Source organism: Monodelphis domestica, chromosome 3, assembly GCF_027887165.1.
Source record: "Monodelphis domestica isolate mMonDom1 chromosome 3, mMonDom1.pri, whole genome shotgun sequence".
Lineage (NCBI taxonomy): Eukaryota > Metazoa > Chordata > Mammalia > Didelphimorphia > Didelphidae > Monodelphis > Monodelphis domestica.
In genome coordinates this window covers 242,517,256-242,534,109 of record NC_077229.1, presented here as the reverse complement: position 1 = coordinate 242,534,109, position 16,854 = coordinate 242,517,256, and the positions used below count along the sequence as shown (strand labels likewise).

The 16,854-nt window shown below is 33.9% G+C and overlaps 1 protein-coding gene across 1 annotated transcript in view; it reads left to right on the top strand.

Annotated features, from left to right (window-relative positions):
• Nucleotides 1-16,854, top strand: part of DOK6 (docking protein 6) — a 721,700-nt gene that overhangs the window by 440,696 nt on the left and 264,150 nt on the right. Inside the window, exon 5 of the mRNA XM_001365868.4 lies at nucleotides 3,693-3,882. Within this exon, the coding sequence (XP_001365905.2) occupies nucleotides 3,693-3,882 (190 nt within the window). The remainder of the gene's footprint in view (nucleotides 1-3,692; nucleotides 3,883-16,854) is intronic.

Sequence of the window (16,854 nt, the reverse complement as noted above, 5' to 3'; positions counted from 1 at the left end):
TTGGAGAAGTAGTTCTCAAAGATTTCGGAGAAATAAAAAGTACTATCCCATAAGCTAAAATTATATATGTTGAGTTTCCAGGAAGGATAGAAATTTCTCAAGAATGAAATTATGAAGATAGAAACAGCCTTGATGAGTAGGGAAAGTATGTGTTATCTACAGAGAGTCCATCAGGAGGTATAGAGAACTCAATAACTAATTTTGATTTTTTAAAGATATGTATGGAAGATAAAAGAAAAGATGAGTGAATTCAAAAGTGGTTCATAGATTGGTAAGAATAGCATCAGAAGTTGCTATGGACAACAACACTTTTATTTTAAGTTTATTTGGGGAAAAGAGAAGGATCAAGAAAAGTTAGCATTTCTGCTAAATGGGTGGAGAAGGATGAGATAATAATGGATGGCAGAGAAAAAGAGGGAACTATTTACCATCCTGTTTTCTCTGACAAGGAGAGCGATTCTTCATTTGGACAGAAATAAAATGACTTATAGAGAATTGATATCTAATATAAGCATTTTTAAAATAAAAAATGTGTTTATTGGTTAGAACACTAGACAGAAATGTGTAAGATAAATTTTAATAAGGAAATGTGTCAATTCACAACTAGATATTTTAAAAATAACTTTCCAAATACAAGATGAGGAAGTATTGTCAGATATATTTTGTGAAGAAAATACTCTGAGGGTTTTAGTGGACACAAATTCAACACGAATAAGCAGTGTGAACATGACAGCCCAAAAGGTTAATATGATGCAGACTGTGTTGGGAGCAGGATAATGTTCAGAACAAGAGAACTGAGAGCACATTATATTGTGCTCTTATTAGACCACAAATAAAATATTATGTTCAGTGTTACACCCCACATTTAGGGAAATGTTTATAAGGAAGAGAACATCTCAAAAGTGCAAAGAAGATAATGAAGGGCTTCCATTGTATGTCCTGTGAAGATCTATTGAAGGAACTGAGCATGCTTAGTATGGAGGGGAAAAAAATGTGATAGTCATATGTTGGGCAAAATAAAGCATTTGTAGGACTGTCAAACTATGAGTGAATAATTTGTTCTGTTTGGCCGCAGAGGCAAAATGAGAAGCAATGAGTAGAAGTTACAAGGAATGAAATTGAGTTTGGGTGTTAGGTAAAGCAAAAACAAGAACGACTTCCTCATGGTTAGAATAGTGCTGGTCAGGAAGTTCAGGAAGTCTTTAAGAGAAGGCTGGAAGAACACTTGTTTGGTAGGTTTTAGAGAAGATTCTGATTCATGAATGGCCTGGCCTAGATGATTTCTGAGGGTACTCTCAACTATAAGATTCTGTGATTCAGTGAAGACCTAAGGTTTCTCTGCTTTTTGGCACAGATTCTCTGATGTCTGGTCCTAGCAGAGATTATTTGTCCCTGGTTGCTTTTTTTCCTTTTACTTGTAACACTGAAATTATCATCATATTATTTATAATAGAGGACTCGAGATGCCTATAGATATTAGTCTTTGCACATAAATAACATTACTATATTAATATACTGTATAAGATATAACAAAATAAAATAATATATATTATTTTATTATATTAATCCCTGGTTTCATAATTGAGATGGGGTGAGAAGAGTGTGTGATATATTTCATATTGAATGTCTTTATTACTTATTTCTTAGACCTGCTAGATGGAGAATATGGATTTTTTCAGGGCTCTTTGAAATAGGTTATGTAATCAGTCTTCATTTTTATTTTGTCTTTTAGGGAGTTTATCTAAAATGAAATGCCATTTAATCGTCAAAGAATTATATATATACATATATATATATATACACACATATATATGCATACCCATACACACATATCTGGGATATATTATTTTCATTTGTTTTTTTATTCCAAATTTGAAACATAAAATTGAGAACTCTAAAATTTCTGGACTGTGTGCTCAATAATTTTTGTTAAACTGCATTGCACCTAAAAATTCTCATTTGTTAATCTTTGTGATTGAAAACCCTTAATAAAAAGTCTCTGTTATACCATTCATTCAAACCTAGTAGTCCAATCCTGGAAAACATTAATCTTTTCAAAAACTTTTAAATCCATATAGGCAATAAGCATCATATTCCTAAATAAACCACTTTCCATCCAGCTATGACTATGAATCTCTCAGATTAATTAATCTTACAATTCTGCCCTTAAAACATTACTGATTTGTGGTTAAAACTGGCTTCATATAATAATGTCTTCTGGTAATTTTAAACCTTTTTCTTTTTAGTTATGACAACTTATCATTTGATTTTGAAACACTCCACCATTTCCCTTCCCCTTACTTAAAAACAGAAAGAACTTTATGGCCTATATTTATTTCTTATGTGAAATTGAATTAAAATTCATTGAATTTTGTTGAGGCAATTTGTGCATATCTCTTGAGATATCCTAGAATATTACAAAACCGTGGTTGGGATTCATTTCTGTAAAATGAGTTCTTCCTCTCAGATCACCTTGCATAGAAAATCCTAGAAAGCAGCAATTTTTTTCCTCCTTTCTTATTGCTTACTAAAAATAATGTCCCTAGATGCATAAAAATGGAAAATAATATGTATTCAAATGCTTCAAACTAAGCAAGTACTTACTTCATATAGAATAAAAAATGATCATATTTTTCCAGATGACCAGGAGTCACTTTGGAATACTTGTGAAATATCTTTTATTGTACAAAGGTATTTAAGATCACGCATGATATCATCTGTTTAAAATTTTGTTTTAACTAATAACTACATAAATTACCTAAAGTAAAGGAAATATTGGGGATATATATTTTTTGGAATATACTTAGCAAGAGGCATGGTCATGGTCATAACCTTGGTTTCTGCCTTACTGTTAACATATACTAGTTGTGTAATCTTGTACAGGTCACTTAATAGCTTCTCAATGCCCCTCAGATATTTATGAGGTGTAAGAACCTAGACAAGTCACTTAACATCGTTTATTTCAATTTTGTTATCTGCAAAATGAACTTGAGGAAGAAATGCAAACAGTTCTAATATCTTTTCCAAGAAAGCCCTATATGGAGTCACAAAGTGGTAGATAAAGAAAAACAACTGCATAGATGCACCCAGAAGATTCTCTAAGACTGGATAATGTAGTCAAGTTGCCAATCTGAATTGTTGGAAGGATGTTCCACACTGGGGATTTCTCCCAGTAAAATCACAAACTGTCCTACCTCCCTATATATATATATATATATATATATATATATAAAGAATATTATATTAGATATGCACATATATTACACATAAACAAATATGTGTGCATATATGAATGAAAGCATTTATTTAAATTCATCAAACCTAACATGTCTTAAAAACTATTGTATAAATCACTGTGCTAAGTCTTGGAAGAACTATAATATTTACAAAGGAACTATTCCCCATACTCCTAGAATTTATCATCTTTTGATGATTTGAAAGATATAGTAGTGAAGTGGTATGTCAACCACCAAAAGTTATCATCTAAAATAATATATAAAATCTATGAAAGGTAGAAATTCTTTAAAAATTCTATTCAGTAACAAGCATTGATATCATCAAAGAAGGTACAATATGGATAGAGATGAAAGATTTCTAAATAGCTTGATGTATATAGATTGGAAGAGTAAAATAATAAATTATTAACTATAGTTTTCACTTTTTTTCCCATTATCTTTTTTTCCCTGTTCCAGAGCGATTCAATGTGTATCTTATGCCTACACCAAATCTCGATATTTATGGAGAATGCACAATGCAGATTACACATGAAAACATCTATCTCTGGGATATTCACAATGCCAAGGTCAAGCTGGTGATGTGGCCCCTTAGTTCCTTGAGGAGATATGGTCGTGATTCAACTTGGTTCACATTTGAATCAGGAAGGTAAGACCCTCTTTTCAATGCCAAATAGGAAAAAGAATGTGGGGTGTGGACTCTCTCTAGAAGAAAGGTGATAACATGATAACATAGGTCAGCATAAACTGTGTTATACTAAAAAAAGGAGGCTACCAAATGCCCAAACATTTGTGGGTTTTTTTCCTTTTAATAAGAAAAATAATTTTAATAAATTTCTATTGGTTATCTTGTAGGAGTGACTAGGATGTCTAACAGTTTTATTTATCATCCTGGTGTCTAAATCTGTTCATGATCATTTTAATATTTTCTAAAACTCTCAGCTCCTAAGAACCCATCATTTCAGTTCTACTGTTCAATGTGTCTTCTTGCAATGATGATCAACTCTCTCAAAGTGCATGTGTCCTTGTGTTGCATTACTGATGTGTGTTCTTCATAGAAAAGTACTTTTGGAAAAAAAAAAAACTTTAAAAATCTCTTAGAATATATTTTTTTTTTTTAACTTTAAGCAATTTCATATCCTGTTCATTTATCTAAATTACTTGACTAAGATGAGTTGCTTATATGTTAATATTTCTCCTGAATGATGAGAGACTCTGGGACTATATCTCTAAAAGAAGCAACCCCCAGTTACTGCTTACTGTGTCGACTATCTTATCATACTGTCCTGGCTCAATCATTTTCACAAATACATGCTTGCTTCATGAGAAATAAATATCCCTACACATTGTTTCATACATGAAACTTGAACTTCCAGGACAAAGTATATTTGATATGAATGTTATTTTTATGTACCAATAATAAATAATCTTTTCACTTCTGTCTAATAAAACAAATGTTGGGCAACATTTTAAGGCATAGAAGGCATCATTTAGCCTATAATTGAATTCACGATAAAATAAGGTACTTGTCATGGGATTTCACTATACATGACATAGATATTTAATATTCATAGGTTATAGGATTTATACTTAGAAGAACATGCTGACATATAATATAATCCTTTCATTTTACATTTAAGGAAATTGAGAATAAGAAAATTTACTTACAGTGACACAGATTTACTCATAGCAATATAATATCAGAGCTAGAATTTGAACTGAGATCTTCTAGACTTTCAACCCAACATTCTATTGTCAATGGCAGAGATGTCAGACAGACAATTGGTATTACACACGCAGGCCATAAAACCCCAGTGTCTAGATCAAAATGTAGTTCCTATCTGATTTTAATGTATTCATGTATTGATTTAAAAAAGGAAAGAAATGTGTGGTTTCATGCTTCAATGTGCATCCCACAGGGACAAATACAGGTAGTGACCATCATTTCTATTTTAATTTACCACTGTTTTATTTATATTATCATTGATACCTCTAAAGCAGACCTCCACTTTTGTAAAGGTCTAATAAAAATTATGTAGAGTTGTTTTCTTCCCTAGTATTAAGCCTAAATTAGCCTCTTTGAAACTTTAACCAAATGCCTTCTGTTCTGTCTTCTGATACCACAGAAAACTTGCCTAATTTCTCTTCAATGTGACAGCTTTTTGAATATCTAAAGATAGAAATTATGTCTCTTCTGCCTTCTCATCTCTAGATTAAACATGTCATTCCATCACTTGGATCTTAAGGGTCATCTTCATCCTTGTGGTGCTTCTTTCAACATTTTCTTTTATCAACAACGTTCCTAAAATGCATCACCCATAGCATATATTCCAGATGTGAAATGTCTAGGGCAAGCATCCTAGAACCAGTGTCACACCATAGTAATTTACAAATTAGCTTCAGCTTTCCAATTCTAACTCTAATATTCTTGCTTTGAATTGTATTGATCTTCTATCATGTCATATATAGAAAAGAGCACACAAATCATAATCTGAAAGTCTTACACCAAGCATTGTTATTTCATTCTTACTTATGCATTCATAAAACATTTATTAAATACCTCCCATGCATAATCTTCTCTGACAGTCAGCAATGGAAAAGCAAAGGCACTTAATATATGATCATTGTGCTCAGAGTTTACATCCTAGGACAGCAACATGTTACAAAAGCAAATCTGTGTCACTAATATGATAAAATTTCTGCAAAATGAATTAGAATATGACAAGAGCATATCAGAGATAAAAATATTCTGTACATTTTCAAGACAATTACTTCAGATTAGAAGAATCAGTAAACAAATTCTGTGAAGGAAACAGCAGATGAATAATTTCAGTAATAGTGAGACCTTGAACCTCCTCTCTGAGCCTCAGTTTCCCAAGCTATAAACTGTGGGAAATAAGTCTTTCATTGCCTAGCTCAAAAGAGAATTTTTGAGGATACTTTAGACTTCAAATATTTTTAAACTTCTCTAAAAACTTATTTTATTTTTTATACATTCTTAACTACAAAACAATCTTGCATTCATTCTTTGGTTTTCTTACCATGTATGTTTCATATATGTAGATATAGATATAGATATATATGTCACATTGGATGTATAACCATTTAATAGCTGAGATAAAATTAGAAACTTAGAATCTACTTATTGTTTTACTGAGTGACACAATACTACTGGTGTCTTTTAAGTGTGTATTGATGGGATGAAATGACAACCATCACCAGGGATCTCAAAGAATGAGGAATGAGTTCCTTTACCATCTAGGCATAGCTATTAAAATGAAGATTGAGGAGGAATTGAATGAATTCTTTGAAAAGACTCACTATTTTTTAATTGTATAGATATGAAAGAGATATGTTATGTAGAAGGCAGCATTGAGAATAATGTTGGTCCTACTCCTGATAATTAATAGCCTTGAGACCATGGATCAAGGAACCTCTCAGTTCTGTAGGCAAGTCTTGAAGGCAATAGTAAATTCAAAAGAAATTAATAAACTAAATCAGGGAGTTCTTACACTGCAAGTTCCTGTACTGATGAAATCACAAGTGTTAATAGAAAAATAGCTTTTTAAAGTGGGATATTCATTTACAAATAGATTCATTCAAACTCAGTTACCTGAGCCTTTACTATAATTTTATATGAATGTATGCATAAATAAATGCAAAACTAGAGAATTATTTCCTTAACTCTTCCTGTCTATGATACAGGGGACCATATTTTTCAGGAGATAAAGCATTGTAGTAATATACACACATATGTTATTTTATAATATACAAATGCAGACAAATGAAGAAAAGCAATGGGAATTTAGGAAAGAAGTTGGTATGAGCTCTGTCTATTCATGAACAAGTGTCTTAAAATTGATGCTAAATGTGCTCTTGTCACAAATGAAATAGTCGAGATTGTTTTAGGGGTGTGATCTGAAGTAGATGGTTACTGAGGTCTCTTTCTACTACAGTATTATATTCAGGAACTATGTTTTTAATACCTCAGTAGTGATTTCTGACAAGCATTATCTTGGACAATGAATTTGAAAGGGGAAGGCAGATAACTTGTATATGAAAATGAAGTCATTGAAATAGGGACAGATCTGTATCAACATAATCTCGACTAGAAGGGAAATGCATTCAATCTCAGCAAAATTATTTTTAATAGTTTATTTTTAAATTGTCCCTTTGGCAAGTAGAAAAAGCAGTGAGATCCTTCTTAGAAAGAAACAGTGTGGAACATAGATCATGATTCACTGATATAGTCCCACAGACTTTTGCTATAGGCATTCAACAGAAGAAATAAATTCAACAGAAGAAATGATAATATTATTCTACATTGGACTTCAATATTTTTAAAAACTACCATCAAAAAAAGATTATATGCCAGAAGTTGGATCTGAAATTCTTATTAAGAAATTGTGAGTAAAAGATCTAGAATGAAGGGCTGCATTCATATTCTGTTTCCCATATGGAAGTGCTTTTTTTTAAATTTTATTTTTTTCAATTTTTAACATTATTTTATTTGGTCATTTCCAAACATTATTCACTGGAAACAAAGATCATTTCCTTTTCCTCTTCCCCCTTCCCACCACCTTTCCCTCTCTCATAGCCGACGGACGATTCCACTGATTATCACAAGTGTTCCTGTTTCTAATCCATTTCCATGTTGTTGGTATTTCCATTAGAGTGTTCATTTAGAGTCTCTCCTCAGTCATATCCCCTCCACCCCTGTAGTCAGGCAGTTGCTTTTCCTCGTTGTTTTTACTCCAACAGTTTATCCCCTGCTTGTGGATAGTACTTTTTAGATCCCTGCAGATTGTTCAGGGACATTGCATTGACACTAATAGGGAAGTCCATTACCTTCGATTGTACCACAGTGTATCAGTCTCTGTGTATAATGATTTCCTGGTTCTGTTCCTTTCACTCTGCATCACTTCTTGGAGGTTGTTCCAGTCTCCATGGAATTCCTCCACTTTATTATTCCTTTTAGCAAAATAATATTCCATCACCAACATATACCACAATTTGTTCAGCCATTCCCCAATTGATGGGCATCTCCTCGTTTTCCAATTTTTGGCCACCACAAAGAGTGCAGCTATGAATATTCTTGTACAAGTCTTTTTCCTTATTATCTCTTTGGGGTACAAACCCAGCAGTGCTATAGCTGGATCAAAGGGCAGACAGTCTTTTATTGCTCTTTGGGCATAGTTCCAAATTGCCCTCCAGAATGGTTGGATCAATTCATAACTCCACCAGCAATGAATTAGTGTCCCTACTTTGCCACATCCCCAACAGCATACATTACTTTCCATAGCTATCATGTTAGCCAATCTACAAGGTGTGAGGTGATACCTCAGAGTTGTTTTGATTTGCATCTCTCTGATTATAAGAGATGTAGAGCACTTTTTCATGTGCTTATTAATAGTTTTGATTTCTTTGGCTGAGAACTGCCTGTTCATGTCCTTTGCACATTTATCAATTGGAGAATGGCTTGATTTTTTGCACAATTGATTTAGCTCTTTGTAAATTTGAGTAATTAAACCTTTTTCAGAGGTTTTTATGAAGATTGTTTCCCAATTTGTTGCTTCCCTACTGATTTTAGTTACATTGGTTTTGTTTGTTCAAAAACTTTTTAATATGATGTATTCCAGATTATTTATTTTGCATTTTGTAACTCTTTCTAAGTCTTGCTTGGTTTTAAAGTCTTTCCCTTCCCAAAGGTCTGACATGTATACTATTCTGTGTTTACCCAATTTACTTATAGTTTCCTTCTTTATGTTCAAGTCATTAAACTATTTTGAATTTATCTTGGTGTAGGGTGAGAGGTGTTGATCTAAACCTAATATTTCCCACACTGTCCTCCTATTATCCCAGCAGTTTTTATGAAATAGTGGATTTTTGTCCAAAAGCTGAGATCTTTGGGTTCGTCATATACTGTCTTGCTGAGGTCACTTACCCCGAGTCTATTCCACTGATCCTCCTTTCTGTCTCTTAGCCAATACCAGATTGTTTTGATGACCGCTGCTTTATAATATAGTCTGAGATCTGGGACTGCAAGGCCCCCTTCCTTTGTAGTTTTTTTTTTTCATTATTTCCCTGGATATCCTTGATCTTTTGTTCTTCCAAATAAACTTTGTTATGGTATTTTTTAAATCAGTAAGATATTTTTTGGAAGTTCCATGGGTATGGCACTAAATAGATAGATGAGTTTGGGTAGGATGGTCATTTTTATTATATTGGCTCATCCTACCCATGAGCAGTTAATGTTTTTCCAATTGTTCAAGTCTAGTTTTAGTTGTATGGAGAGTGTTTTGTAGTTGTGTTCATATATTTCCTGTGTTTGTCTCAGGAAATACATTCCTAAGTATTTTATTTTGTCTAAGGTAATTTTGAATGGGATTTCTCTTTCTAGTTCTTGCTGCTGAGCTGTGCTGGAATTATATAGAAATGCTGATGACTTATGTGGGTTTATTTTGTGTCCTGAAACTTTGCTAAAGTTGTTGATTATTTCGATTACCTTTTTGGTTGAATCTCTAGGATTCTTTAAGGAGACCATCATGTCATCTGCAAAGAGTGATAATTGGTCTCCTCCTTGCCTATTTTGATGCCTTCAATTTCTTTTTCTTCTCTAATTGCTACTGCTAGTGTTTCTAGTACAATGTCAAATAATAGAGGTGATAATGTGCATCCTTGTTTCACTCCTGATCTTAATGGGAATGGATCTAGTTTATCCCAATTGCAGATGATATTAGTTGATGGTTTTAGATATATACTGTTTATTATTTTTAGGAATGGCCCTTCTATTCCTATGCTTTCCAGTGTTTTTAATAAGAATGAGTTTTGTATTTTCTGCATCTATTGAAATAATCATGTGGTTTTTGTTGGTTTGCTTGTTGATGTGGTCAATTATGTGGATGGTTTCCCTAATATTGAACCAGCCCTGCATCCCTGGTATGAATCCTGCTTGATCATGGTGAATGATTCTTCTGATCACTTGCTGGATTCTTTTTGCTAGTATCCTATTTAAGATTTTGCATCTATATTCATTAGGGAGATTGGTCTATAATTTTCTTTCTCTGTTTGGCCTGCCTGGCTTTGGAATTAGTACCATGTTTGTGTCATAAAAGGAATTTGGTAGAACTCCCACTTTGCTTATTATGTCAAATAGTTTCTATAGTATTGGAGTTAGCTGTTCTTTGAATGTTTGATAGAATTCACTGGTGAATCCATCAGGCCCTGGGGATTTTTTCTTAGGAAGTTATTTGATGGTCTGTTGGATTTCTTTTCCTGATATGGGATTATTTAAGAAATCTATTTCTTCTTCTGTTAGTCTAGGCAATTTATATTTTTGTAAATATTCATCCATATCACCTAGGTTGGTATATTTATTGCCATATTGTTGGGCAAAGTAGGTTTTAATAATTGCCTTAATTTCCTCTTCATTGGAGGTAAGGTCCCCTTTTTCATCCTTGATGCTGTTAATTTGCCTTTCTTCTTTCCTTTTTTTAATTAGATTGACCAGTACTTTGTCTATTTTGTCTGTTTTTTCAAAGTACCAGCTTCTAGTCTTGTTTATTAGCTCAATAGTTCTATCACTTTTGATTTTATTAATTTCTCCCTTAATTTTTAGGATCTCTAATTTGGTTTTCTTCTGGGGTTTTTTAATGTGTTCGTACTCAAGTTTTTTGATTTGCATCTCCAATTCCTTGATCTCTGTCCTCCCTAATTTGTTAATATATGCACTCATGGATATGAATTTTCCTCTAAGTACTGCCTTTGCTGCATCCCATAAGGTTTGAAAGGATGTCTCGCTGTTGTCATTTTCCTCAACGAAATTATTAATTGTTTCTATGATTTCTTTTCTAACTAACCGATTTTGGAGTATCATATTATTTAATTTCCAATTAATTTTTGATATGGCTCTCCATGTACCCTTCCAGATCAATATTTTTATTGCCTTGTGATCTGAAAAGGCTGCAGTTAATATTTCTGCTTTTCTGCATTTGAGTGCCATGTTTCTATGACCTAGTGTATGATCTATTTTTGTGAATGTGCCATGTGGTGCTGAAAAGAAGGTGTATTCCTTTTTGTCCCTATTTATTTTTCTCCATATGACTATTAACTCTAATTTTTCTAGGGTTTCATTCACCTCTTTTTCCTCTTTCTTGTTTATTTTTTGGTTTGATTTATCTAAATTTGATAGTGATTGGTTCAAGTCTCCCACTAATATGGTTTTACTGTCTATTTCCTCCTTCAATTCTCCCAGTTTCTCCATTAGAAATTTGGGTGCTATATTATTTGGTGCATACATGTTGATTAGTGATATTTCCTCATTGCCTATAGTCCCTTTTAACAGAATATATTTACCTTCCCTATCCCTTTTGATCAGGTCTATTTGTGCTTTGGCTTTGTCAGATATCATGATTGCAACTCCTGCCTTCTTTCTATCAGTTGAGGCCCAAAAGGTCTTACTCCAACCTTTAATTCAACCCGCCTCATATGTGTTTCTTGAAGACAACAAATGGTAGGGTTTTGGGTTCTAATCCAATCTGCTATTTGTCTACATTTTATGGGTGAGTTCATCCCATTCACGTTCTAAGTTATGATTGTCACTTGTGGATTCCTGGCATTTTGATATCTTCCCCTAGTTCTGACCTTTCTTCTTTAGCTATATCCTTTTGAACCAGTGATTTACTTTAGGTCAGTCCCCCTAGTCCCCTCCCTTGATATGCTTCCCTTTCTAGCCCCTCCATTTTTATGCTCCCTTCCCCTCCCCCCCTCTCACCCCCCCTTTTTATACTCCCTCCCCCCTCCCCCTCCTTAATTTTCCTTTCTTTCTTGCCCTGTTGGATAAGATAGAATTCAGGATCCCACTGGATCTAGATGTTCTTCCCTCTCAGATTTGATTTCACTGAGAGTAAGGTTTAAATAATTCCACTTCATGCTGTCTTCCTCTCCTTCTCATATGATAATTCTTCCCTGCCCCTTCCCATGTGTATCTTTATATGGGAAAGATTATTCTATTAAGTCCCCCCCTATTTCTTGAAGTAAATCTTAGTATTACTGATGGTCCCCCCCTTTTCCTTTCTTTGCCCACACTTTCACCAAATCTTCTTAATGCCCCAATCTTTCCCTATGCATGTTTCTTCTAACTACTCTTATGATGCATGCAATTTTTGAGAGTTACACAAAACATTTTCCCCACATACTAATATATATATATATATATATATATATATATATATATATATATATATATATAAGTTGATGTAAATGTAGTCCTTAAAGAAGAGGGTTCGGCTTAAAGAAAAAGATATGATTTATCTCCTTTTCCCTTTCTTTCATATTTACCTTTTCATGTTTCTCTTGCTTTCTGTGCTTGGATATGAAATTTTCCATTAAGTTCTGGTCTTTTCTTAGCAAATGCTTGGAAATCTTCTATTTTGTTGAATGCCCATACTTTCCCCTGGAAATTTATAGTCAGTTTTGCTGGGTTGTTGATTCTTGGTTGGAGACCCAGCTCTCTTGCCTTTCTAAATATCGTGTTCCATGCTTTGCGGTCTCTTAGTGTGTTAGCCGCTAAGTCCTTTGTGATCCTCATGGGAGCCCCCCTATATCTGAAGCTCCTCTTCTTGTAGGGTTTTCTCCTTTTCTTGGAAACTCTTGAATTTGGCGATTACATTCCTGGGGTTTGTCTTTTGGGGATTTAGTATAGAGGGTGTTCTATGAACCCCTTCTATTTCTATTTTGCCCCTTTGCTCCAGAACATGTGGGAAATTTTCTTCTATAATCTCCTGTAGAATAACATCGAGTTTATTGTTTATCTCTGGTTTTTCTGGGAGACCAGTAATTTGGAGGTTGTCTCTTCTTCCTCTGTTTTCCAGATCTGTGACCTTTTCAGTGAGATATTTTATGTTTTCTTCTAATTCATTAATTTTTTTTGGCTTTGCTTTATTGATTCTTGCTGTTTTATGATCTCACTTTCTTCAAGTTGCTTAATTCTGGTCATTAGGGACTGGTTTTGCTTTTCAGTTTTGTCTGCCCTTCTATTGGATGCTTCCAGCTCTTTCTCCAATTGAGCAGTCTTATCTATCAGACTGCTGATCTCTTTCTCCCATTTTTCTTTCCAGAAGGTTTCCATCTTTTGGGTAAGCTCCAGTTTGATATCTTCCAGAGCTTGTTGATAGTTTCTATTTTGGGAGGCATGTTCTGATTTTTTTTTTATTTCCTCCTCATTCTCTTCTTTTCCTTGGGTACTCCCACCATAAAAGTTTTCAATAGTCACCTTTTTCCCTTTCTTCGTGGAGGCTTGATTTTGGGCCATGTGAGCCATCCCTTTGGTGGTTTTATTCCCCTTTCCTTTTTGGTCTGGGGTCTGGGTGATATGGGCGGGTTTTCTGTGAATTTAGGTTGCCTCAGACTAGTTCTTCCCAGCCTCTGAGGTTTCTTAGAGTGCAGGGCCCCTGATCACAGCCCAAGTGCCCAGGTGTTCAGCTCCACCCAGATAATCAGCACGTGGTCCACCCCTGGTGTTTAGCTCTGCCCAGATGCTCAGCTCAACCACCCCGAGTACAGCTCCTCGGGCCCCCTGTGCTCAGTGCAGGATTCTCCCATGAAACTGCACTGAGACGTTGTTTCCTGGCATTCCTCAGATCCCAAGGACCCTGGAGTGCCCCCCCCCAGAAAGAGATGTTCCCCACTCACTCACTGTCCCAGTGAGCGCTCCAGTAGCTCACTCTGGTTGGTGGGGGAGGTGGGGAGGGGGAGGGTGGTTCAGTTCATGTTTCTGTGCAAGCTTTTCCTCCGTCTTATTATAGTGTGGAAATGTTCAAACCCCAAGTACCTTCGCCTCTGTGGGATACTGGTGAGTCCTTCTGTTCCTCCAAAAGTGATTTTTATGCTCCTTTGATGTAGTCTATTTCACTCAGTGCCAGGGAGAGAAAGCGTGTGGAGTCTAGATTGTAGCCATGTTTACCCGGAAGGGAAGTGCTTTTTAATGATAAATCAGGAACTCAATTTCTCTGCCTCAGTTCCATGATTTATAAAATCAGGATCATAATAACTATTGCTCTTATTTGACATGGTTATTGTGATAATCATATAAAATAAAATGCCCTTGAAACTCTAAAGTACTATTTACAGGTTAATTATTATTGATAACACTAATGTCAACAAGCCTAATTAATAAAATAAAATAAATCTCAAGAATTAGGTGTATTTTGGAAATGCAAGAAAAAAAGTATTTTGGAAAGCAAGTTAGAGATCCAAATGATATATACTTAATCCTGTTTCCACATGAGTCTGATTTCTTCTGCTAGGTTAGTATATTTTGAAAGCATTTCCTTCCACATAACTAAGACTTATAATTTTTTTCTTATGACAACATCTATTAAGATTATTAAAATGTCCAGTGATCAATATTGTTTTAATTATTGTGTGCAATGGTTTATGATAATGCTCTAGTCCTAGCAAGGTATTTTTTTAATTATCCAGGATATTTTTAGGTTTCTACGTTTGTAATACAAGTATCTGTAACCAAATAACCTTCATATTTTCATTTTGCTTGTATAATTCAAGTAATTTTCTCCTACCCTGCTCCTTCTTCAACAACTTTCCCCCACAACTGTAGGTAGTAGCTGGCTGTTAATAGAATGCAATCTTTTTAAAACCATTACAATGTTTGACCAATTATCTATTATATAATATAAACTCACCTCCATGAAGGATTTTGAATAATTATAAGCAGTATCATTTTGTAAGGCAAAGGAAAGCAATGGAGGGTAAAATCAGAGTAATGAAAGCATGACACCATATCCTACTAAAAGAAATTGTACCAAGAACATTCAAGGATGAATATAGAAAGAAGCATATAAATAGAAGAAAAAATGGAAAGGATTTGCAAAAATTATTACAATAGTTCATCTATCAAGGACAGTATAACTACTTCAACTGCTACCAGTTCTCTAATACCAAATTACATCCTACCATCAGTCTCTCAACTGTTTATAAAAGAAGCAAAAATGACAATAAAGAAAGTAAAATTAAAAAAACATTTAGAACAGATCAAGCATATACATACACATTTTATAAGAAGCAAAGTGGAAATTATGTAATTATGTAAACAGCAAGGGTCAAATTTACAAGATATCTAAAGAAGAAAAAGAAAGAAGGGTATATAAAAATCTGAGACATTGCTGATTTTTTAAATATGACTTTTAAAACATTATTAATTACTGATCTATGTTCCAACCTTTCTAAATATGCGATCATTAAAAGACTTTTCTGGACACAATTTTTGGGTAAACTTGAAGAAGATTTTACTGGAACATAAGCAGATTTCACAAATGACATTCACCAGCAGATGGCATTTTTAAATATGTCACATGTAATTGAAAGATAGAATACAAAACCTCATTGTATTATGAAAAAGAGTGTTTGACCCAATTGAACAAAAAGCCACCTTACATATTTTTTTACAAAAATGTATCTTCTGTCTAGATATCAAGATAATTTCATATTTCTTGGAAGAGGTAATAGCAAAGGCTGTTCAATGACTTTCTCATAATACATATCAGACAGGCATAAAACAAGAATTTATATACCATGATGGAGGAAATATAGCTCAAAGACTAAATCAAGGAAGAGTCTCCATAGGAAGGTGAAATTCTTTAGATGTTCTTGTTTGTTATTGACATTGCATTGGATGTCAAAACACAGGTCAATGAAGAGCCTTCCGGAGGAGGTCTGTAATTACACAAAGGAAATTTGGCTAGTCTACACACATGGGAAAGACCAAATGGATAAAGAATGGCCAGATTTCATAGTGTGGCTAGAGATACTGCATGACTTGTCCAACAATCTCTCTGGGACAGACGACATAGAAGGACAATGAGATGGACTCAGAGTTGAAAAAGAAGAGGGAAGCCAACTTGATTGCTTATGAAGCAATGCAAAGCATTTTATTGACCCCAAGTCCATCTTCTCCAAGGGTTACTATATGGCAGTGAGATCAGGAAGATGACTACCTCAATGAACTAAAAAAGAGCATCACATTGGAGTCAATGGAAAGACAGATGCTGGGTGTGAGCAGGCAGTGCATACAATCAAGGATAAGGTCAAATAAAAAAAAAACAGAATTAAAGGATGTTATCAAAGAATAGAAAGATTTATACAAAAGCATTTTTGAATACTATATAATCCCATTTTATCTTCTATAATGATCTGTTCTTACTACATATCTTTAGCTCCCTGTGGAAATATGAAAATATATTAATTCAGTCATTAATAATAATTTGCAGATTTTTATATTTTAATATCTTTAATCTTAGTTTTTCTGTGTAAAAGCTATTTTTTCACATCTGACTTATTTTCTCATTGTCATTTAGTTTTAAATTTTGTTTTAAAACCTGTTCATTTTGATGCTGATTCCTTGAAAACTTTTCTCCCTAAAGATAAATGATTATGCAAAGCTGAGGAGAATTTTAGAAAGTTAAAATGGATTATCAACAGAATTCATGACTTCCTCATTTTCCTTTAGGGAAACAAGACTCAAGCAGAGGATTTTTGTTGTTGTTGTTGTTGTTTTGTTTATTAATTAAATTAATTAAGAGTATGTTTCCATGGTCACATGATT